The following is a 24,736-nucleotide window of genomic DNA, read 5'->3' on the forward strand; positions in this document are numbered from 1 at the left end:
GCGTAGACAATGCGCAGATCTGAGGGCTGTCTTCCTGGTGCCTTAGTGGTAGGTTCTTGAGTAAGTTTTCAATCATTCACACAAGAGAGAATGGGGAAGTAGGAGATTGAAGGAAAGATAATTTTAGAATTGAGGACAGCAGAGGGCAAGGAAAACTGAGCATGCATGAGAAAGGGGAGAATCACCTCCTGGAGACTGTCCAATGGCTGCTGTGCTACCATCTTTGTGCAGGGTGGAGCACTCGTAACCCACGGGGAAGTGACTTTTGAAAGCAACCAGGTTCATTAACTTTTGAGAGGTGGGGAGAATTCAGGATCATTCTGTATGCCACAGAAAATCTGCCTGCCTGCTCTAGGTTGCTAGTCCTTGTTTTCCATGCTGCTAATGGAAACCTATAAACATTCACTGATTTTTCTCTTGTGTAGTAAGAAGAAAACATAACTTATAGACCATCTTCTGGCAGAAGATGATAGATTTGGATCAGAAACGGGAGGCGTTGGAAGCCAGGAATCAAAAGTGAAGAAATTCTTCAAGCCCTTGGGTGAGAAAGGTGACGGGGATTGATTTATTTACTCACGTGTCCCGCATTGTCAGTCTGTGGTTATCTAACGTGAACTTGTTTTTTAGGCTGATCTGGACCTTCATAAATGTTAGGGAGAAGGTTGGAATAAGCTGCTGGAAATGGGTCTAGAGCACACATTTCTCCTTAGGCTGCTTCAGTTAGTACTTTTCTGTCAGCACCTTGTCTGCATCTACTTCCTTCTTTCCCAGGACCTTCCCCCTCCTTTCTAGAGCTAAAGCCTTAACCTGAAATACCTCATTAATATCCATGGCCAATGTTGATTAAATTCTTACTCCAGCTAGGCACCATGCTGTTGTCCTCTCCCTGCATTATTTCATCATTCCTTTCTTGAAACAGCCCAATAATCTAGATACTGTGATTACGATCCACTTTCGAGATGAAGCATCTGAGGTTCCAAGACGTTACATAACTTGCCCAGGACCTCACAGCTAGGGAATGGCAGAACCAGATTTTAAACTCACGCTGACTTCGGTTCCTTACTTGCTGCCTTCTTTTTCTCTCAAAGAGAAAATAGGAAACTGCTCTTGCAGCCTCCTCCAGTGTATCAGAACAGGTATCCCAACTTGACAGACCTCTTTTGAAAAGTTGTCAATCCCTGGGATTTAAAAGCATTAAAGTTGTCATTACAAAATTCTGAAAAATCAGAAAAGAGAAAGAAGTCACCTATAATATTCCTGGCCTTATATAACTGTGATTAATATTTTAATGTATTTGCTTTCAGGCTTTTTTGGCATAGGTGTATATTTCCATATTGTACATATATTCTTTAGTATCATGGTATTTTAAATATAAATAGAATTTTCAAACTCAGATTTTTAACGATTCTCAAGTGGTAATGTTTAAGACTTCTAGCAGTTTGAAATGAAAGAAGCCTGGCAAATGAGTGAATGAATAAATGAATGAATGCTTGCTTCCATGTATGGAATATTATTTATTTGTGTACTTGTCACTTTTGTTTTTTCTGCATTCAGAGAGGAGGACCATTGTTTTAAATTTTGTGTCATGAACAAACAGTATCATGAACAAAGAACATACTCTCCCAACAAGTGTGTTTTACCTGTCTTTCCAGGTCTTGCTCAAATCTACACCCCCCTTTAGGCTTTTCTTGATTTCCAAACCTATAATGACCTTTCTCTCCTCCAATCTTCTCAAGCACTTTCTGGCTATACCTCACATTTGACATTCACCATGTTCTCCACCTGCTGGTTATAATATTTTTTGTCCTATCTTCTTATACTTATCTACAACACCTAATCCAGTGCTTTTTCATGATGTCACTTTTATTTCTTAGCGTCTTGGTATTCAAACCAAATTGCTATTAATCAGTTTCTCCAAGATACTAGAATGCCTTTAGACTTTCTGACATGTCTTTCCATGCCTTGTAGGTTCCTATCACTGTAACCATGCCAGAAATGTCAGAGAATGAGACTCCTACAAAAAAGCAGCACAGGTATGAAGACACAATCCAAAAATAATATAGTTTGGCAGATAAGAGGCAGAATTAGTCCCCACTTTGCTAAATAGTAGTCCTTTAGGGAACTTTCATTTGGATGCCTAGAAAACCATTACTCTTCAAAAATAGGTGTGGATAAATACAAATAGATTTACTGAAAGGGGTGCATAATTAAGATTTACCTGTCCTTTAAATTCTACTAGGAGTGTAAGAAATAAAATGACTATCAGTAGTTAAAATAGTGTAATACCTAATCTATGCTAAATGTTTAGTTTCTCCTGAAAGTTTTACTTGCATTCAATATTAGTCTTTGTGGTGGATACTAAGTTCACTTAGGCTGCAGTCAGTTTCAACAGACATTTTGTGACATGACAAACCATTAATGCCAATATGCACATTAGTACAGTATTAGTTCTGGTTCTTTGTATAATACCTCCTTCAAAATTTCTAGCTCTTTGGGCAATGTTTCTGCTTAGAATTGCATGGCCAATGCTTCCATTATTAAATATTGAAATCATTATTTTCTTTCCTTACCAAATAGCTATTAGAGAATTCTTATATATTGAGTAATTGTACATAAAAGGGAAAATTGGTGTTTTTAGTAGATCAGCTTTTAAGAAAATGTAAGAGTTTGGATAACCTAAGGTACATAAATGCAAAAGATGGCTCAGATGCCAGTCACTAGTGCGTGAGTGCTAGTGACTACCACACTTCCCTCCCTGGGGATTACAAGTTTCTTCTGTACCATTGCTTGTTTTCTGTACATACTCATCCCTACCCCTGGCCAGGTGCCAGAGCAAACATCAGAAATCACCTACAGGGACTTTCCTGGTGGTGTAGTTGTTAAGAATCCACCTGCCAATGCAGGGAACATGGGTTCAAGCCCTGGTCTGGGAAGATCCCATATGCCCCAGAGCAACTAAGTCCGTGCACCACAACTACTGAGCCTGCGCTCTAGAGCCTGTGAGCCACAACTGCTGAGCCCGCGAGCCACAACTACTGAAGCCTGCGCACCTAGAGCCTGTGCTCCGCAACAAGAGAAGCCACTGCAATGAGAAGCCCATGCACTGCAACAGAGTAGCCCCTGCTCACTGCAACTAGAAAAAGCCTGCGTGCAGCAATGAAGAGCCAATGCAGACAAAAATAAATTTAAAAAAATAAAATAAATTTATAAAAAAAAAGAAATCACCGACAATTGACCCTTGAACAGCGTGTAGCTAGGGGTATAGCCAGACTTCCTGTTCACAGTTCTCCACATCCATGGTTCTATATCCATGGATTCAACCAACTGTGGATCCTGTGGTACTGTAGTATTTACTATTGAAGAAAATACAAGTATAAGTGGATCCGTGTAGTTCAAACCCATGTTGTTCAAGGAGCAGCTGTACTTGACACATCACTTAGAGAGCTGACTAGCCCCTTAAGTACATTTTTCAAATAGGTAAGATTTTCAATGATTGACTTACTTCCAAACCAATGACTTCTGGGTATGGAAAAATGGAGAATTGTAGTTACTTTGAGAAAATTGTGAATTCTAACTTTATATTGATGTATCTGCAGTTAGGTTTTTATACCATAATATATTATTAAGAAAATTTTCCTTCAAATGGTTTCTCATTGATACAACAAATACAAATTCATAAAATTAATTTTTATGGTTCTCAAAATATAACATAAAATGTTTTCTTATTATTTTCATGTTCCTTTTATCTGTACTTTTTGTTTCAGAAAGAAAAATCGGGAGACACACAATGCAGGTAGAAACAGCAATTTAAGTTTTATTTGTTAGCACTTTTTGCATTCAAAATGAAATTATACTGCAGTTGATTGTGTTTTTATGTTATAAGCACAGAATCATTATTCATTACATTTTAGGAAAGTGTTCCTTTATTGTTTGGGTTATTTTTTATTTTTGCATTTTTTATATTGAAGTATACTTGTGCAATGTTATATAAATTACAGGTGTACGACATAGTGATTCAAACTTTTAAAGGTTATATTCCATTTATAGTTATTATAAAATATTGACTGTATTCCCTGTGTTGTACAATACACCCTTGTATCTTACTTATTTAATACAAAATAATTTGTTCTATATTGTTTTTAGTTGACAAAATACTCCCTAAGTCTCATGAAGATGGCTTATCATTTTCTGATTCACAGTCTATTAAATAATTTAAGGATTAATATACCCCTGGAGCTAGTGTTTTAAGTGATTTCACCCACTGAGGAATTCCAGATATACTCCTCCTGAAAAGAGTGAAGAGTATGTACCTCTGCAGAAATTCTAGAGTGGGCTAGCTGCCTACAGGAGTAGGGAAGAAATGGGGAGCAGCTGTAAATCTTAAAGGTACTTGAAATGTGAACAGTCTTAAATTAAGCTGTGGAGTTCTCAATTATAAGAAGAAATGTAGAAAAAAATATTTGATTTTTATCTCAAACGTCAAAATTATAGGCCACAGCCAGGTAAACATTTATAGAAGTAATTGTGCATACATTGACAATTTGGTACATTTTTAACATTTTATTTTCCATCAGGGACTACAGTCAGATCTAAAAATATATATTTTAGACTCAATTTCTATTACTCTGTAAATAATCTCTTCCCTTCCCTAAGGAAAGGACCCTGGGCAAAACTTTATCTATGGAAAGTTGTGTTGAACACTGGTAGGACATTGCTGTTCCCCAGAATGGGAGTTTACTACCTTTGAATTCCCTTTTATCATTGTGGATAGAGTCTTAATGTTGTTGTTCTTGTGGTTTTATCTACACACATTAAAAAATATGCTCTTAGATAGCAGCAAATACTATTGTTAGAGAATTCAGAAGAAAGGTGAGCCATAGTTTATTGCTTTGTGGGGTTTTTTTTTTTTTGGCCACATCAATAAATCTAATTTTTTTGGCCATATGAACTAAATCTTTTTATTAGAATCAAATGTCACATGGGACCATAAATATGTCCTGATAGTAATTTATTAAGAGAGAGTAAATGGATGTCATTGAAAGGATGTTCTTACTGCTAGATTATGAAGCAAAAAGTATATATTTTGAAAAACAAGACCTACTTATGCTATATCTGAAAGATCATCCTCTTAGAAGCGCTGAAGTCCTTTGTAAAAAGGAAGGTTTTAGAAAACTAACAGAAAGTAGACTGATTTTCCTATTTACAGTGTCTTATAGAAAAATTATTTAGATCATCGCTTGTATCTTCTTGCCCCTTTCATACAACTTTTAAAGTTGTAGCACGTAAGCCTGGAACATTGCTCAGTTAATTGAGAAGTTGTCAGTTGTTCAGCTTCTTAGATGGGCCAAAGTGAACAGCACAGGCCCCATAGAAAAAAATAAACCAGTGCCTTTTCTTGTCTATTTTAAGTCACAACTAATAGCGTTTCTATTCCAAAAATGCCTTCTAGTCAGCCTAAAAGGTGTGTTAAAGTTCTTTAATCTGTCTAGAAAGGTCTAATTTGCCCATTTGCTATAAAGAAGCAGCTTTCTAGTAACATAGCTAGTGGGTTCTTGTAATTTAGTTATCATTAGAATCTCTAATAATTACTTGAAATATAATAATGGCCTAAGAGTAATGTAGTATTAGCACATTGTGTTTATAATTTGAATTTAATTATTATAGATTCCATTATTTTAAATCCTAATAAATGGTATGGCTTATATTGATTTCCATAACACTAAACCTAGAATATGACATTCTTAGAAATCTTATTGTAGTTATGTGTATTCAGTAGATACTATTTGATAAGACTTTCTTAGGTATTTCTTTACCTAAAATTTCTTTACCCAGGGAGAATGAGACACTTTGGCAGTAGTATTGTAAGGTTTGATAAATGAATTTTTCCTCTATCTAGTGGAGAGGCATAGAAAGAAGAAAATCAATGCTGGGATAAACAGAATAGGAGAGCTGATCCCATGCTCCCCTGCGCTGAAACAGGTAAGAAATCCACTCATACTTTCACCAATTGCTTGTGATCAGATAATTCCCTAAGTTGTTTCTGTGCTCAGAATGATTATTTTTGTTCCCTGCCATTAATGGTTTTTTAGAGTTAATAATTGCCTCATTGTTTTTCATTTGCTCAATTTTCTATATACCTGCCTATCTTTAATTCTTTCCACACCTCCAACAGTCTCTTACTACAGTTTCTATATGGTCAAATTGCCACATAATTTCCATGTTTCCAATTTTTCCTTTGAACCTCTACTTCTGGAACCCTCTACCCTTCCTTTTCAATCTCAATTAGTTGGTTTCTTTCAACTCTTCTGTTTTTAATTTCAGCTCTTATATTTTTAATTTCCAAGTCTTTTTTTCTTATTCTCTTTGTTCCTTTTCATACATGTTTTTTTATGGATATAATATCATCTCAGCTTTGAGAATATTATATAGGGTTTTGGTTTTTTTAAATGTTTCTTCTATTTTCTATATTGTCTTTGTTTCTTCTGATTTCCTTTTCCCCTCCTCTGTTTTGATGTTTTGTCTTTCTTTTTGGAGACATTCCTTAAATGTTCAATGATACTTAGCTGTCTTTTTCATATTTGAGAACGAGGCATTAAAAAGCTGATTGAACAGGCTTGTGGTTTGGTGGTCCTAACTGTCCGGTGCTTGGCTAGTGAGCTGATGTTGTTGTTATTGTTGCTGAACTAAACAATATCAGTATTTGTAGATTTCTTCTTTTGGGGTTAGCTATTAATTTTTATTTTCCGGAGAAGGATCCTTCAGCACCCTACCTAGGAGTGGGAATGGTGGGAAAAGAGCTATAAGGCTCATTGCCATTTTGTTGGGAGCTGGGATGGGGAAGGGGTGCTGGAGAGTCTCATGCTTTAGAAGGCAGGATTTTACTGTACCTCCCTGTTTTCATTTAGGAGCCTCATCTTGTCCACTTCTGTGCCAAGTAAGTATCCTTGAGGCTGAAATCTTCTGGTTCAAATTTCACAGAAAATAAACTTGTCTCCTGTGGTTGGGGAAGAGGGGAAGTCATCCAGCTGCATAGGATATGTGTGTGTGTGTGTGTGTGTGTGTGTGTGTGTGTGTGAGTGCGTGTGGTTCTTATTACTGCAAAAGAAGAATCTTTCTATCAGTCCCCTCGGTTTTAACCCACGCCTCACCCCACCTTCTGGGGTAGCTGGAGCTTCCCAGTCCCAAACCATCCCAGGCTTTTGGTGGGGAGGGCCAGATCAATGTGTTCACTTCACAACACTGTCTCCCTCAGCAAGGTCTTACAATTCAGTTTCTTTTCATTCTCCCCTACAAGATGGTACCTAGTCTTGCATAAATGTGCTTTTTAGTCTTTTTAAAAAGGTACTTTCTGTTTCCTTAACACACAGGCAAACTTAAGGGCAGGTACTATGTCTTCTGATTGTTTTTCTTTCTCCACATATCAATGTATAGTAGCTGCTCACTAAGCACTGGTGTTTGCCCAATAAAATGTTCCTCCCCTTGGCTTTCATTCCTGCAAGTTTATCCGAAAGGAAACCATAATCATTTCTCTTTCTTGGTGCCCTAGAATGTGCAATGGAAGTCAGTATTTGGTCTCCAGAAGCTGAATAGATTTAGATTTTCTTAACTATTGCCGCATGTCCCCACCCCCATCTGCAGTAGAGAAGCAGTAGGTGGGCATTATCAGGTTCTGCCTTTGTCTCGACATTTGCTTTAAGAAAGGACACTATCTTAGTTTTTTTCTCTAAAGTACGGTGTTTCCTGGGTTATACTGGATTTCTGATGGGACCCAGCCTAAGGGACCCAAAATTGTAACTTGCTGAACCAAAGCCCTAAATCACCAACTCCTACATGAAGAGAGCTATCAGATAAAGTACTGGAGATATTTAATAGTATAAATACTGGGTAGAGCTTAAACATTCACTGTAACATTTTTTAAAAGCTGAAGAATAAAAAAAAAACGAAATTCCTCTTTCATAGCTTAAGTATTTATCAGTAATAGACTGGTAAACAAAATAAATACAGCCTTTAGAAAGCATAGCGTAGGTTTAGATATATGCACACATATCACATCTCATTTATCCATTCATCTATTGATGAGGACTTAGGTTGTTTCCATATCTTGGCTATTGTAAATAATGCTGCAATGAACATAGGGATGCATATATCTTTAGGAATTCGTGTTTTTGTTTTCTTTGGATAAATATCCAGGAGTGGAATTGCTTGATTTTATGGTCATTCTATGTTTAATTTTTTGAGGAGTTTCCATACTGTTTTCCATAGTGACTGCACCAATTTACATTTTCACCAACAGGACATGCAGGTTCCCTTTTCTTCCCATCCTCGCCAACACTTCTTATTTGTTGTTTTTGGGTTCTGTTTGTTTGTTTTTTCTGTTTTTTAAAATGTATTTATTTATTTATTTGGTCGCTCCAGGTCTTAGTTGCGGCACACGGGATCTTCGTTGTGGCATGCGTGATCTTTAGTTGTGGCATGCTTACTCTTAGTTGTGGCATGCATGCGGGATCTAGTTCCCCAACCAGGGATCGAACCCAGACCCCTGCACTGGGAGCACGGAGTTTTACCCAGTGGACTACCAGGGAAGTCCCTGTTGTCTTTTTGATAACAGACATTCTGAAAGGTGGGAGGTGATATCTCATTGTAGTTTTGATTTGCATTTCCCTCATGATACTGATGTTGAGCATCTTTTCATGTGCCTGTTGGCCATCTGCATTTCCTCTTTGGAAAAATGTCTATTCAGATCCTCTGCCCATTTTTTAATTGGGTTGTTTGGTTTTTGATATTTAGTTGTATGAGTTCTTTGTATATTTGGATATTAACTCCTTATTGGATATATCATTTGCAAATATCTTCTCCCATTCAGTAGGCAGCCTTTTTGTTTTGTTGATAGTTTCATTCACTGTGCAGTAGGTGGGCATTATCAGGTTCTGCCTTTGTCTCAACTTTTGCTTTATGAAAGGACACTGTCTTAGTTTTTGTTTGATGTAGTCCCTTTCGTTTATTTTTGTTATTGTCTCCCTTGCCTGAGGAGACAGATCCAAAAAAATATTGCTACAATTTATGTCAGAGTGTTCTGTCTATATTTTCTTCTAGGAGTTTTATGGTTTTCAGTCTTACATTTAGGTCTTTAATCCATTTTGAGTTTATTTTTGTATATGGTCTGAGAAAATGTTTTAATTTCATTCTCGTACATGTAGCTGTCCAGTTTTCCCAGCACCACCTAATAAAGAGATTGTCTTTTTCCCAAAAGCATCCTTGCCTCCTTTGTCATAGGTTAATTGGCCATAAGTGCATAGGTTTATTTCTGGGCTGTCTATTCTATTTCATTGCTCTGTGTGTCTGTTTTTATGATAGTGCCATACTGTTTGTTTGTTTATTTGTTTTTTTTTTTCATGCCGCACGGCATGTGGGATCTTAGTTCCCCGACCAGGGATTGAACCCACATCCCCTGCATTGGAAGCATGGAGTCTTAACCACTGGACCACCAGGAAAGTCCCAGTACCATACTGTTTTGATTACTGTAGCTTTGTAGTATAATTTGAAATCACGCATGATACCTCCCGCTTTGTTCTTCTTTTTCAAGATTGTTCTAGTTATTTGGGGTCTTTTGTGTTTCCATACAAATATTAAAATTATTTGTTCTAGTTCTGTGAAAAAAGCCATTGGTATTTTGATAGGGATTGCATTGAATCTGTAGATTACCTTGGGTAGTATGCTCATTTTAACAATATTAGTCCTTCCAATCCATGAGCACAAAAATTACAGGCCAGTATCACTGATGAACATAGATGCAAAAATCCTCAACAAAATGTTAGCAAGTTGAATTCAACAGTACATTAAAAGGATCATAAACAATGATCAAGAAGGATTTATCCCTGGGATCCAAGGGTGGTTCACTATCTGCAGAGCAATCAGTGTGTTACACCATATTAACCAATTGAAGAATAAAAATCATATAATCATCTCAATAGATGCAGAAAAAGCTTTTGACAAAATTCAACATCCACTTAAGATCAAAACTCTCAAAGTGGGTTTAGAGAAAACATACCTCAGCATAATAAAGCCATATATGACAGCCCACAGCTACCATCGTATTCAATGGTAAGAATCTGAAAGTATTTCCTCTAAGAAGACAAGAATGCCCACTCTTGCCACTTTTACTCATCATAGTACTGGAAGTGCTAGCCACAGAAATCAGATAAGAAAAGCAAATAGAAAGAATCCAAATTGGAAAGGAAGAAGTAAAACTGTCACTGTTTGCAGAAGACATGGTACTCTTCATAGAAAATCCTAATGATGCCACCAGGAAACTACTAGAACTCATTAATGAATTTAGTAAAGTTGCAGGATACAAATTAATATACAGAAATCTGTTACGTTTCTATACACTAACAGCAAACTATCTGAAAAAGAAATTAAGAAAACAATCCCATTTATAGTCGTATCAAAAAGAATAAAATACCTAGGAATAAATCTAACTAAGGAGGTAAAAGACCTGTACCTGGAAAATTTTAAGACACTGATGAAGGAAATTAAAGACAACACAAACAGATGGAAAGATATACCATGCTCAAGAATTTGAAGATCCATAAAATGACCGTACCATCCAAGATATATAAATATATTTTTTAAATTAATTAATTCATTTTATTTTTGGCTGCACAGGGTCTTTGTTGCTGCACGTGGGCTTTCTCTAGTTGCAGCAAACGGTGGTTACTCCTTGTTGCGGTGCGCAGGCTTCTCACTGCGGTGGCTTCTCTTGTTGTGGAGCATGGGCTCTGGGCATGCGGGCTTCAGTAGTTGTGGCACGTGGACTCTAGAGCACAGGCTTAGTAGTTGTGGCGCACGGGCTTAGTTGCTCCATGGCACGTAGGATCTTCCCCGACCAGGGATCGAACCCATTTCCCTGCATTGGCAGGCAGATTCTTAACCATGCACCACCAGGGAAGTCCCCAAAATATATTTTTGAAAATTAAAACAAAATAATGTAACATACTTAAAATTTCTTTTTGTTGAAGTACAGTTGACTTACACTGTTGTGACAATCTCTGCAGTATAGCAAAGTGACTCAGTTATACACATATATACATTCTTTTTTTTAAAATATTCTTGGGCTTCCCTGGTGGCACAGTGGTTGGGAGTCCGCCTGCCGATGCAGGGGACGCGGGTTCGTGCCCTGGTCCGGGAAGATCCCACATGCCGTGGAGTGGCTGGGCCCGTGAGCCATGGCCGCTGAGCCTGCGCATCCGGAGCCTGTGCTCCACAGCGGAAGAGGCCACAGCAGTGAGAGGCCCACATACCGCAATTAAAAAAAAAAAAAAGAGAAACACTAAAAAAAAAAATAAAATAAAATATTCTTTTCCATTATGGTTTATCCCAGGAGATTGAATATAGTTCCCTGTGCTGTACAGTAGGACGTTATTGTTTATCCATTCTAAATATAATAGTTTGCATCTACCAACCCCAAACTCCCAGTCCATCCCTCTCCCTCCCCGCCTCCCCCTTGGCAACCACAAGTCTGATCTCTATGTCTGTGAGTCTCTTTCTGTTTCATGGATAGGTTCATTTGTGGTGTATTTTAGATTCCACATATAAGTGATATCATATGGTATTTGTCTTTCTCTTTTTTACCTCAGTTAGTATGATAATCTCTAGTTGCATCCATGTAACATACTGTTTATAGTATCCTTCTATCTGGGTTTTTAAAAAAAGATTTATATATATATATACATACATATACATATATATGTATATATATATATACATATACATATATATGTATTGGCATAGAATATTTCTGGAAAGATACATAAGTAACTTACAGTTGTTGACTCCGGAAAGGGGTTTGGAGGGCTAAAGTCAAAAGGAATGTACTTTTCATTATATATCTCTTCATATTATTTACTTTTTTTTTGCCATATGCATATATTATATTTTCAATTTTAAAAATTTAAGTAAAGAATACAGGAACTTTGACATAAAATACGATCATTTTGAGAAAGCTTAGGAATGGAATATATTGGGACCATGACACCAAAACTCAATCAAGTGACATTGTTACCTCAACCTACTATTTAGAATAGTTTGTAGTTGTGGTTGACAGAGTAAAGAATAACATTAAAATCTAAAATCTTTCCATGGTCTTGAAGGCTCTCTCTGGCCTCTCTCCTCTTACTGTTCTCAATATACTTGACTCTAGTCTCACTCACTTCCTTACTATTCCTCCAACATGCCAAACTCAGCGCCCCCCGCCTGAGGACCTTTGTCCTTGCTGATCCTGATACCTGAGCCTTCTTCCTCCACATATCCACAGGGCATAATTTCTTGTACTCCCTTCAGATTTTTGCTTAAATATCACCTTACAGAGAGGCCTTCCCCAGCCTCCCTATATTAAATAGATTGTAGCAGAATGTCTTGGTCAGTTTGGGTTGCTATAAGAAAATTACCATAGACTGGGTGGCTTAAATAACAAAAATGTATTTCTCACAGTTCTGGAGGCTGAAAGTCCAAGATCAGGGTGTCACCGGGTTCGGTTCCTGATGTGGGCTTTCTTCTTGGTTGTGTCCTCACATGACAGAGAGAATGATCACCTCTCTCATGTCTTTTCTTCTAAGGGCAGTGATCTCATCCATGAGGGATCTACCCTCATGACCTAATTACCTCCCAAAGGCCCCACCTTCAAATACCATCACATCAGGGATTAGGGCTTCAACATGAATTGTAGGGGGACACACACATTCAGTCCACAGCACAGAGTAACCTCTGCCATCTCTCTGGCCCCCTCCTTACCCTACTTTACTATTATTTTTTTAATATCTTACAACTTTATTTGTCAATTATACCTCAATAAAGCTGAACAAATAAGGAAAAACAATATAGTTCTTCTAATGAGTCCAAGAAATAATGCATTTGACGTACTTAACATAGGACCTGACAAACAGTAGCTACAAGAAGCTAGCAATTATTAAGCACTTTCCATACCCCACTAACTGTGTTCTCAGAGTGTTACATGCTCTCTCTAATTAAAGACTTTAATCCTTACCACACACTTCAAGGTACGTACTTTTATTATCCCCATTTTACAAATGAAAAACTGAGGTTTAGAAAGACTAAGTAACTTTCCCCAGTTACAGAAATGCTAAGTGGGGAATCTGCGCTCCCATCCATTATGCTCTTCTGTGATCTGGAATAATAAAGCACACAGTAAATATCATAGTAAGAGGGGAATAATACCTGCCGTCTAGCCAAGGAAATATAGAGTTCTAGAACAGAGAGGCCCAGGGAAGAGTTCCTAGAGAAAGATGCATCTAAACTCAAACCTAGACCGGGCAAGGGAGGTGACTAGATTGACAGAGTGAAGTACCCTACTTGCTTTTTCTTCATAATATTTATCACCACCTGATTTTATTTATAAATATAAATAGATATTAATATATAATAGTTCCTCATAAATAAATAATATTCCTCAAGGTCAGGAACTTTGTCCCTTTAGTTTATTATGTCCCCAGTGCCTAGAACAGAGCCTCAATAAATACTTACCAAATGAAAGAGGAGCAGTAGAAGTTTTGAATATGGTGGCAGTTTTAAATTTTGAAAAGATACGTATCACATATATGTGATAAAACCAAAGCTTTAACTTTCTTCTGGCAAGTTCTTACCCTTCAGTGAAACTTTTAAATGGTTGATTTTCTTTGGCAGAGCAAGAATATGATCCTGGACCAAGCCTTTAAGTATATAACAGAATTGAAAAGGCAAAACGATGAACTCCTGCTTAATGGAGGAAACAATGAACAAGGTAAAGATTTTAAGATTCTTACTTTCTGTTGCTTTTTCAATGTTCAGGCCTTTGTGTCACAGTGCAACTTATATTAGGATACAGAAGGCTTCTTTGCCTCAGTACATTAAGATCATGCATTGGGTGGGCCTGTGAGAATAGTGTTGCAAATAAATTCAACCTAGTTGACCTCTTTTCCCCCTTCTTTGAGCAACTCTAACCTTGTAGGCATACACAATTTTGATTTTTTACTCTTCTTGTACTTCATGTTTGCTAAACTCATCATGCAAATAATACTGGATCTCCTTCCTTCCAGGTGTATCTTCCAGCTAGGGGAATCCCATAAGAGGATGCAGCGGGAGTCCTGCTCAGTGTAACTTAATAAAGATATGCCTGTGCCAGGACTTAACTAGGAGTTAACTCCGAAGGCCAAAACATTCAGTTCATAATTGTTTATACTGCATGTAATGTGTGCATGAGACTGCCTGGTCATTTAATAACATTTGATTTTTAGAGGTGACTTTTTAATGCTATCAGATGAGTTCTCTTTTCCCATTTGCATTGGAGAGAAGGTTTCCTTGTAACAGCTAAAAAGAAAAATGAGAATCTCCTGTGACAACTCAGTAGGTCACCTTAAAAGGAGACAAACCTCAGAATTTGCTGATGTGGGAGCAATGCTGGGCTGTGTTTATTGTAAGAAGTGCTGGAAAGCACATCCAGAAGGTCGGCATTCTGAATTCTTGTTTACTTTCAGTTAGCTGACAACTTATCCCTCCCCTCAGTCAGGTGTCTTTTGTGGTCCAGGTCCTGTTTTATGATGCTGTCAGGCAATGAGATACATAATCAATATTTGGTAACCATTTTGAGGCACCCACAAAAGGGATAGTAAGGCTAGAGTGATGTATAGGCTTTTCTAATGAGGGCTCCTCTGGTTTCACAGCCCAGCATGAGGCAATCGAGTTACCCTAGGGAAAAGGGAAACTTGAAGAAATACAAGTTGCAGGCGGTTCAGGAAGAGCTGAACAGCCAGGCCAGGGGTTGGGGCAGCACCCGAGCCCCCTTAAGTCCGACCGTGTTGTCATCGCGGTCGTGATCCTTTCTTTGGTTCTGTTTTGTATCTGCTCTCTCTTCTTTTCCCAGCAGCTTTCTCCACATACTCACTGTCCACGTGACAGTCTTGCACAGTGGCCACAGCAGTGCTCTTGGGAGTCAGGCCCACCTGGGTTTGAGCCTTGACTTCCTTTGCTCACTCAGTACCTTTGGCCAGTTACTTAACCTCTCCAAGTGTCAGTTTCCCTGTCTTAAAATGAGGATAATCATAGCATCTATCTAGTCGACTTTAGGCAAATTATATAGCTACTCTGAACCTGTTTCTTACAGCTAAAAGTGATGATGACAAAGGTGTTTGTCCCATCTCGTGGTTGTTATGAGGATTAAAAGAGCTAACACAGGTAAAGCACTTAAAGCGCAGCACAAGAGCAAATGCTTGATAAATGTTACCTGTTGTTGTTGTTATCATTAAATGAGACAGTGAATGAAAAGTGCCAGGCATAGAGTAAGCGCACAATAAGTGAGAACCATCTTCTTTATTCTTTGGTCCATGATAATTGTCCTTTAATTTCTAACGTCCGTAGCACATTGGCATCTTTCTCCTGTGGCTTTCTTTAAATAGCTGAGAAAAACAGTCTGATAGTCTCAGCTCCTCCTTGTTGGAACAGAACTTGTTACTTCAGGCTACCTCATAAGGTACTGGCCTTGAGGATCGGCTGCCTTTGGCGGAGGGAATGGGGGAGAATACCTACTATGGCACGGCAGGTGGGGATGTACAGGGTCACAGAGCATACATACCAACAGCCAAGGCTGACCCTTAGTATCCGTGGTTGAGGCTGTCTCCTTTAAAACAGTGTAGGGCATCACGGACATCTTCATTACTCACTAGCATACACACATTGGCCCTACCAAGGAAAAAGCAAGTTTCACTGGTGGTGCTTTCTTCAGCACTCTCCCATCTTACTTCTTACATGTTCTGCTTGGTCTCTGTCGTTTCAAAGGGTAAAATAGAACCAGTTTAAAGCCATTTATAAAAGAGACTGTCGGGAGTTCCCTGGTGGCCTAGTGGTTAGGATTCTGGGCTTTCACTGCCGTGGTCCCAGGTTAAGTCCCTTGTTGGGGAACTGAGATCCTGAAAGCCATGCAGAGGGGCCAAAAAACAAAAAAACAAAACTCTCTGTTACCACCATAAAGTAATGTTAGTTATTACAACATTTAAATTCTATTATATTGATATTCAGTGTTATTTTCCTAGCATGTTACCATGACATCAGTATGTCTTTCCTTGCTGCCCTATTCTGAATTTTGGAATTTTGAGATTTCTACATTATGAGTAATTTCTGACCTTTGAATTGTTGACCTTTAAAGATACATACTTTTCAAAGGATTAGGATAGAGATTTGAGATACCATTCTAAAAAGAAGAAAGAACTTATATTAGAAAAGAGTTGAAGATTCTCAATTGAGGTATTTAGAATGCTAAAATTAGTATTCAGTAGTTTAGTATACAGCTGTTTCTTAAATTATTATAAATATTGACACTTAGAGGTAATTTTTTCATTTTTGTTTTTGATATTGTAGCTGAAGAAATTAAAAAGCTACGTAAACAACTGGAAGAAATTCAAAAAGAAAATGGCCGATACATTGAATTACTAAAAGCAAATGACATATGTTTATATGACGACCCCACAATCCACTGGAAAGGAAATCTTAAAAACTCAAAGGTCTCTGTTGTTATTCCCAGTGACCAGGTTCAAAAGAATATCATTGTTTATTCCAGCGGGAGTCAGCCTGGTGGAAATAGCCAGGGAACAGCTGTTCAGGGGATAACCTTTAACGTTGGTCATAATTTACAGAAGCAAACTGCCAATGTGGTGCCAGTACAGAGGACTTGCAATCTTGTGACTCCTGTGTCTATTTCTGGAGTTTACCCTTCTGAAAACAAGCCATGGCATCAGACCACGGTTTCTGCATTGGCTGCCAACCAGCCTGTTCCTCTTTGTCTTCCTGCTACCATTTCTGCTCAAAATATTCTTGAGGTTTCCACCTCTGAAAGCGAGTCGAGTGTACTTGGTGCCAGCAGTGGCTCACTGATGACTGTCCCTGTCGGGCCTGTACCACCCCAGCATCATTCATTGCACGCATGTCTAAAGGATCAGAATTCTTCTGAAAATAAGAATGGGCAAGAGAGCCCCAAATTATTGAAGAAAACAGTCCCTTGTGCCACAAGCATCTCCTCCAGCTGCTCAGCAACTGCCACTAAAGGACACCAAGGAAGCAAGTCCTGCTTGAGCGTACAGGAGTGCAGAAGTGACTTTCAAACCACCTTTGTTGTTTCCGTTGCCACGACAGTCTGCTCCCAGCCTCCAAGATCTGCAGGTGATTCTTGTCCAGCGAGCATTAGCAAGGGTGCAGACTTGACAAGTGTTACCGCGGTGGTGGCCCCATCTGCCCCTGGAGGAGGGGAGACCACCACCCCCGTGAGCACCCTTTCTGCAAACCCTGTGGACAGTGGTTGGACTCTTTCTTGTTCTTTGCCTTCTTCAGCTGTTAGTGCTTCAGATTTGAAAAACATTAATAGCCTTACCCGAATTTCCTCAGCTGGAAACACGCAGACGACGTGGACTACTTTGCAACTGGCGGGAAACACTATTCAGCCCTTAAGCCAGACACCATCTTCTGCTGTGACTCCGGTATTAAATGAGTCTGGTACTAGCCCCACCACGGCCAACCACAGTAGATGTGTGGCTACAGGCGTCAACTTGAATAATTCCTTTCCAGCAGATGGGCAGCCAGTTGAGCAAGTAGTTGTAACCTTGCCTTCTTGTCCATCTTTACCTATGCAGTCACTGATTGCCCAGCCACAAGTTAAATCTCAGCCTCCAAAAAGTATCCTTCCATTGAATTCAGCAATGCAAGTGATTCAGATGGCTCAGCCAGTTGGGTCGGCTGTTAACGCAGCTCCTGCAAATCAAAATGTTATCATTCTTCAGCCACCCAGCACCACCCCGTGCCCAGCAGTGATGAGGGCAGAGGTTCCCAACCAAACAGTAGGTCAACAGATAGTAATCATACAGGCAGCTAATCAGAACCCTTTGCCACTCCTCTCCGCTCCACCTCCTGGTTCTGTTCGACTCCCTGTCAATGGAGCCAGTGCTATCATAGGGTCTAACAATTCAGTGCAAAATGTTTCGACCCCACAGAGTTTTGGAGGAAAGCACCTTGTCCACATATTACCAAGACCTTCATCTTTATCAGCATCTAATTCAACACAAACTTTTTCTGTAACCATGTCAAACCAACAACAGCCTCAGACGATTTCTTTAAATGGACAGCTCTTTGCTTTGCAGCCTGTGATGTCTTCATCAGGAACTACAAGTCAAACCCCTATGCAAATTATTCAACCCACCACCAGCGAAGATCCAAATACCAATGTTGCCCTGAATACATTTGGCGCTTTGGCCAGCCTCAATCAAAGCATATCGCAGATGGCTGGGCAAAGCTGTGTACAACTGTCTGTTAGCCAGCCTGCCAATCCTCAAACTGCTGCAAATAGTCAAACCACCCCAGCTAACTGTGTTTCATTATCAACAGCTGTAGCATCTCCCATGACAACGGAGAATTCAGCCACACTACCCAGTACGTATAATCTAGTGACTACTCCCTCAATGAACACTGTAGCTTGTTTGCCTAACATGAAGCCCAAAAGGCTGAATAAGAAGCCGAGTGTCAAGAAACACGTAGCCACTAATAAGTCAGCCTGCACCCTGAATCCAGCCAGAGATGTGGGTAAGTTAGACTGCCCCAGCACCGAAGGCTCCACAGAGCCATCGTGTAATGATGGACTTCTGGACAGCCTCCCTGGCGTGTTACCGTCGGTCACTATGTCCCAGGTAAATAGTGTGAGTGTTTCTGGCTCACATTCTTTGGATGTTCTGAATTCTGAATCAGTGATACCTGAGTCCATACCCAAATCTAAGTCAGCAGAAGAGTCTAGCTCATCCTCCCAAGAATCTGTAACAAGTGAACATTTTACAATGGCCCCAGCAAAATCCAAAGATTCTCTCCCCGTTTTCCAACGAGAGACATCTCAGGATAAGCCACCAACTAGTTTGGCACTGCCAGATGCTGCCAAATCCTGCACTTCAGCCAACGTGTTGATTTCGTCTGCGAACGATCCCCACGTTTTGGTTTCTCAGGTTTCTGATTTGTCGTCTGCCACGAGCACTGCAAGTACTGACTGTGTTTCTGAGGTAGAAGTCATTGCGGAACCTTGCAGGGCTGAGCAAGATTCATCGGCTACAGTGCAAACCACAGGTCTCTTAAAGGGGCAGGGTTTAACTGCACTGCTATCCGGTCTTGCTAAAGAAAAAGACCCTCAGAAATCACCTCTTTCAGTCCAGGTGGACCATCCCGACTTTTCTTCAGAAAATTCTAAAATAGTCCATTCAAGTGTTGATTTACATCCCAAACAGGAGCTATTACTGATGAGCAGTGATGACAGAGATCCAGGACAGCAGCATTCCTGCATCTCTGATCAGGAGGTTATTAATGGTTCTTTGCTCACCAGTAGGCAGGCTGACTCCCCCATGTCGACCAGCTCTGGCAGTAGTCGTAGTTTCTCAGTTGCATCCATGCTTCCTGAAACAACTAGAGAGGATGTCACCAGCAGTGCAACGACTAATACATGTGACAGCTGTACCTTTGTAGAGCAAACTGATATAGTTGCTCTTGCAGCAAGAGCTATTTTTGACCAGGAGAACCTTGAGAAGGGAAGAGCTGGCGCCCAGGCTGATATAAGGGAGGTTCCTTCAAAGCCTTCTGAAGCATCCTCTTTAGAGGGAGACCAGCCTTTCAAAACCCAGATATCTAAAGAGAATGGCCCAGGACAGGCAGAAGCGACACCAAACGAATTTAATTCTCAGGATTCCATTGAAGCAACTGTGGGTCGGCCCCTTGAAAAACCAAGTTGTTCTATAGGGATGAAAACATCAAATGCCTCTTTACAGGTTTCGACTTCTCAGCCACCGAGCATCGCCAGTTTAAGTGTGAATAATCTTATCCATCAGAGCAGCATCAGCCATCCTCTGGTCAGCTGCGCTGGTTTATCCCAAACTTCAGAGCAAACAGCTGTTCCCGCAACGGTGAATCTGACGGTTTCATCTAGCTCCTATGGCGGTCAGCCTCCTGGCCCATCTCTGATGACCGAATACTCCCAAGAACAGCTCAGTACTATGGCTGGTACCATACCAAATCCACAGATTCAAGAGCCACTCTTAAAGCCAAGTCATGAAAGCCGTAAAAACTCTGCTAAGCGTGCTGTCCAAGATGACCTTTTACTGTCTTCAGCTAAACGTCAAAAGCATTGTCCGCCGGCTCCCCTCCGGCTGGAAGGTCTGTCCCTGATGAGCCAAACTCCAGACAGCATTTCCGATCAAGCTCAAGTGATGGTTAGTCAGATCCCTCCCAACTCGTCAAACTCAGTTGTGCCTATTAGCCACCCAGCACATGGAGACGGCCTTACGCGGTTATTCCCACCTGGTCACAACTTTGCGGCCCCCGCGTTGAGGCAAACTGAGGTTCAGTGCAATTCGCAGCCTTCCGTGGCTGAGCAGCAGCAAACGCAGGCCAGCCAACATCTGCAGGCCCTGCAGCAGCATGTGCCGCCTCAAGGGGCGCCTCACCTGCACAGCAACCATGTGTACTTGAAGCAGCAGCAGCAGCAAGCGGGGCAGCTAAGAGAGAGGCATCACTTATATCAGCTGCAGCATCACGTACCTCACGCCGAGAGCTCTGTCCACTCTCAGCCCCACGTCCACCAACAGAGAGCCCTGCAACAGGAAGTCCAGATGCAGAAAAAGAGGACTCTGGTTCAGGGCACTCAGGCCTCTCAGCTTTCTCTACAACCCAAGCACCATGGAACCGACCAATCCCGACCCAAGAGCGGTCAGCCACACCCCCACCATCAGCAGATGCAGCAACAGATGCAGCAACACTTTGGAAGCTCCCAGCCGGAGAAGAGCCGTGAAAATCCTTCCACGAGCCGCACTCACCATAACCATCTCAGTCAAGACATCATGCACCAGCAGGAGGTGGGAAGCCGGCAGCAAGGTGCGGGGCTTTCTTCTGAACACGTATCTGGGCATAATCCAATGCAGAGGCTTCTGACATCGAGAGGCATAGAGCAGCAAATGGTGTCCCAACCGAGTATCGTGACGAGACCTTCAGACATGACTTGTACTCCACACAGGCCAGAGAGAAATAGAGTTTCAAGTTACTCTGCGGAGGCACTCATTGGAAAGACATCTTCCAATTCAGAGCAGAGAATGGGTATATCGATTCAGGGTTCCAGAATTTCAGATCAGCTTGAAATGAGAAGCTACCTTGATGTTCCCAGAAATAAGAGTTTGGCCATTCATAATATGCAGGGTCGTGTGGACCATACCGTTACCTCAGATATCCGCCTTTCTGACTGTCAGACATTTAAGCCCAGCGGAGCCAGTCAGCAGCCCCAGAGTAATTTTGAAGTACAGTCTTCAAGAAATAATGAAATAGGTAACCCTGTGTCATCCTTGAGGAGTATGCAGTCCCAGGCTTTTCGAATTAGTCAAAACCCTGGTCCACCACCAATTGACCGCCAAAAGAGATTACCTTACCCACCAGTTCAGAGCATCCCAACAGGAAATGCTGTCCCACCAAGGGACAGTGAAAATACATGTCACCAAAGTTTCATGCAGAGTTTACTTGCCCCTCACCTGGGTGATCAGGTCATTGGGAGCCAGAGATCACTGCCAGAGCATCAGAGGAATACACAGTGTGGTCCCACCTCTGCAATCGAATATAATTGTCCCCCAACTCATGAAAGTGTCCATATTAGAAGAGAGAGTGAGAGTCAGAATAGGGAGAGTTGTGACATGTCCCTGGGTGCAATTAACACCAGGAACAGCACTTTGAATATTCCGTTTTCGAGTTCTTCTTCCTCAGGAGATATTCAAGGTCGAAACACAAGTCCCAACGTTTCTGTACAGAAGTCCAATCCCATGAGGATTACTGACAGTCAGGGGACCAAGGGCCACATGAACCCTCCAGTCACAACCAACATGCATGGGGTGGCAAGGCCAGGTTTGCTGCATCCGTCTGTGTCTCACGGAAATGCTGACCAAGGGCCTCCTGTACGTCAAACTAGTTCTTCAGTTCCCCAGCGATCAAGGCATCCCTTGCAAGACAGCAGCGGTTCCAAAATTCGTCAACCTGAAAGGAATCGCTCTGGAAACCAAAGACACAGTAATGTCTTTGATCCAAGTCTTCCCCATCTTCCTCTGTCTACTAGTGGCAGTATGATTCTCGGTCGCCAACAACCCACTACAGAAAAGAGAGGAAGTATTGTTCGTTTCATGCCTGATGGCCCACAAGTACCTAATGATAATTCAGCGCCTGACCAGCATACCCTATCACAAAATTTTGGTTTTCCGTTTATTCCTGAGGGTGGCATGAATCCACCAATAAATGCGAATACTTCTTTCATTCCACAGGTTACTCAGCCTAGTGCCACTCGAACTCCAGCCCTCATCCCTGTAGATCCCCAAAATACTCTCCCCTCCTTCTATCCCCCGTACTCTCCTGCTCATCCTACACTGTCCAATGATATTTCAATCCCCTATTTTTCTAATCAAATGTTCTCGAATCCTAGCACAGAGAAGGTAAACAGTGGAAGTTTGAATAACCGATTTGGATCAATTTTATCGCCTCCCAGACCTGTTGGTTTTGCTCAACCAAGTTTTCCTCTTCTCCCTGACATGCCCCCAATGCACATGACCAACTCTCACTTATCCAATTTTAATATGACATCTTTGTTTCCAGAAATAGCTACAGCTCTCCCTGACGGCTCAGCAATGTCACCTTTGCTTACGATAGCAAACTCCTCTGCCTCGGACTCTTCCAAGCAGTCCTCAAACAGACCTGCCCACAACATAAGCCATATTTTAGGTCATGATTGCAGTTCAGCTGTTTAAATACTGACTGACTATACATAAATGTAATGGGTGAGATTACAAATGTATTTGTGTGTGTATTCACACATGTGCACAGGAAGAGAGAGAGTGTGTGAGTGTATCTCCTTGTGTTTGTATAATCAACTGTCAGTTATCTTCTGAATGTAGGGAAGCCGTGTCAGAGATGAGGCAAATACTGGGTCGTCGAAAACAAATTATCTTTCATTTTTAACTGCATGGTGTACTTTTTAAATTTTCCAAGCAGATTTACATTTTCAAGTTTGATCTGTAATCTGACATTCCCTAGATATTAATCGGCTGGAAGTTGAGGGAGATCATCTTGGTGTGTCCTGGGTGGTAGGAAGGAACCTAGATTTTTAAACTTGATTGTTGATAATTTGTAAAATAGTTGAGCTGATTGAGTTGCTTTCCAAAAATACAGACAGTTCGATATAACACCATGGCTCATAACCAAGTACGGGCCAGTGTCAGCATCTAGAACAGTTTCTTACCCATGGCAGGTGTTGAATTAATGTAGAATGAATGTCCATGATTCAAGTCAAGCAGTTAGCAAATAAATGAGTTGTTTGATCAACCTGTGTTCCCAAGGTTTGGTTTAGGTAGAGGCTTCTTTCTTAATTATAACAATTCATAAATTATCTGAATGTCATGTCTTGTTCTCCAAATTAGGGAGCCGTGTTATCCTTTAATGTGCCAAGATCCTGTAAAAGCAAAGGTCTTCCTTAAACAAGTAGCCTTAAAAGTGGAAAGCTAAAAAGCAAAGTACATAGATGTTCTCCATTTTGTACTTGCATTTTGCATCAGGCCATAAGGATAAAAGCAGTTGTATTGTGGAGTTTTGCATGTGTTCAGTTAAAGATTGTTTGATCCATTGAGTTTTGTTGTAGAATTCTCTCCTATTTATTTGATCTCGAAATAAGTTCTTTTATATTTGTTTAATCATTAGGGACTGATCAGTAAATAGCGCGTTTGGAACCTACACAGTTATTTGAGCCTTACTTTTAAAATATTTCTGAACAGAGTCTTAAGCTCTGTCAGTATTTTCATTACTGATATTTATATTTAAAATATGGCATTGTATATTGCATTATTACCCTTCATAGTAGAATTACAATGAGAAGATGAATTTGTTCATTATTTTTCCTGATGGTAGATGTGAAATGGTGCTTCAAAACATTGTCTTTGCATATGTCCATGTGTGTGTGAGCGTGTGTGTACTCGGACATAGATTTTAAAGTATAAACTGGCTCTTTAAAAATAGGCCTGCCATCTGAAAATGAGGAATTGGGACCTGAGACCTGCTGAAGTGTAGAAGAACTTGATGTAGCGTTTTTTAAAAGCCCCGCTGAAGTTAATAATGAATTTTAAAAATATATTCAAAATTCATGAATTGAATTTTGAAAATTTAATTAAAAATTAAGAAAACATATGTACTCACATTCTCAAGTCCATTAATTTTTGTTGTTGTTATAGTCTGCCAAAAATGGGATGGAGTGGGAGATATAAACTGTTCTGTCTACTCTGTTAGCAAAGTGAGCCCACGGACCAGAATTTTGTGTTTTTTTCCTTAAAAAAGACCTCCTAAGGCTCGGTTAGAGCAGTTAACTCCAGTGAATACCTCTATTAAAGACTCAGCAAAAGGGTCATCTGTGCCTCTTCAACTGTTCTCACCAAATTTTCCCGTCTCTTCCTGCTGCCAGCTGAGGCAGCCTCCTGGGGGCAAAAAAAATAAGAAAAATGTATTTTCTCCCTTCAAAACGCTCACGGGGAGGAATAGGAGAGCATCGTGAATTAGTTACTTAAACAAGACATCAGATAAACACAGTAGTCAATTGAGAAAAAACGTGAGGTTTATAACTTAAAAAAAAAACTAACTGGGGCTTCCCTGGTGGCGCAGTGGT

The 24,736-nt window shown here is 40.3% G+C and overlaps 1 protein-coding gene across 2 annotated transcripts; it reads left to right on the plus strand.

The window, feature by feature from the left end:
• Positions 1–424: 424 nt before the first annotated feature.
• On the plus strand, positions 425–24,736 carry USF3 (upstream transcription factor family member 3). 2 transcript variants are annotated; one of them, XM_024735378.1, is made up of 6 exons: positions 425–550; positions 1,969–2,033; positions 3,765–3,793; positions 5,897–5,979; positions 13,699–13,795; positions 16,405–24,736. In XM_024735378.1, exons 2-6 carry the CDS (start codon positions 1,987–1,989, stop codon positions 22,833–22,835), a joined length of 6,687 nt encoding a protein of 2,228 aa, XP_024591146.1. In that variant the 5' UTR covers positions 425–550; positions 1,969–1,986; the 3' UTR covers positions 22,836–24,736. The 2 variants fall into 2 exon arrangements, with proteins under 2 accessions (XP_024591146.1, XP_024591144.1); XM_024735376.1 differs by having other exon boundaries at positions 426–541.

Source organism: Neophocaena asiaeorientalis, unplaced genomic scaffold (genome assembly GCF_003031525.2).
Source record: "Neophocaena asiaeorientalis asiaeorientalis breed wild unplaced genomic scaffold, Neophocaena_asiaeorientalis_V1.1 scaffold136, whole genome shotgun sequence".
NCBI classification, from domain to species: domain Eukaryota; kingdom Metazoa; phylum Chordata; class Mammalia; order Artiodactyla; family Phocoenidae; genus Neophocaena; species Neophocaena asiaeorientalis.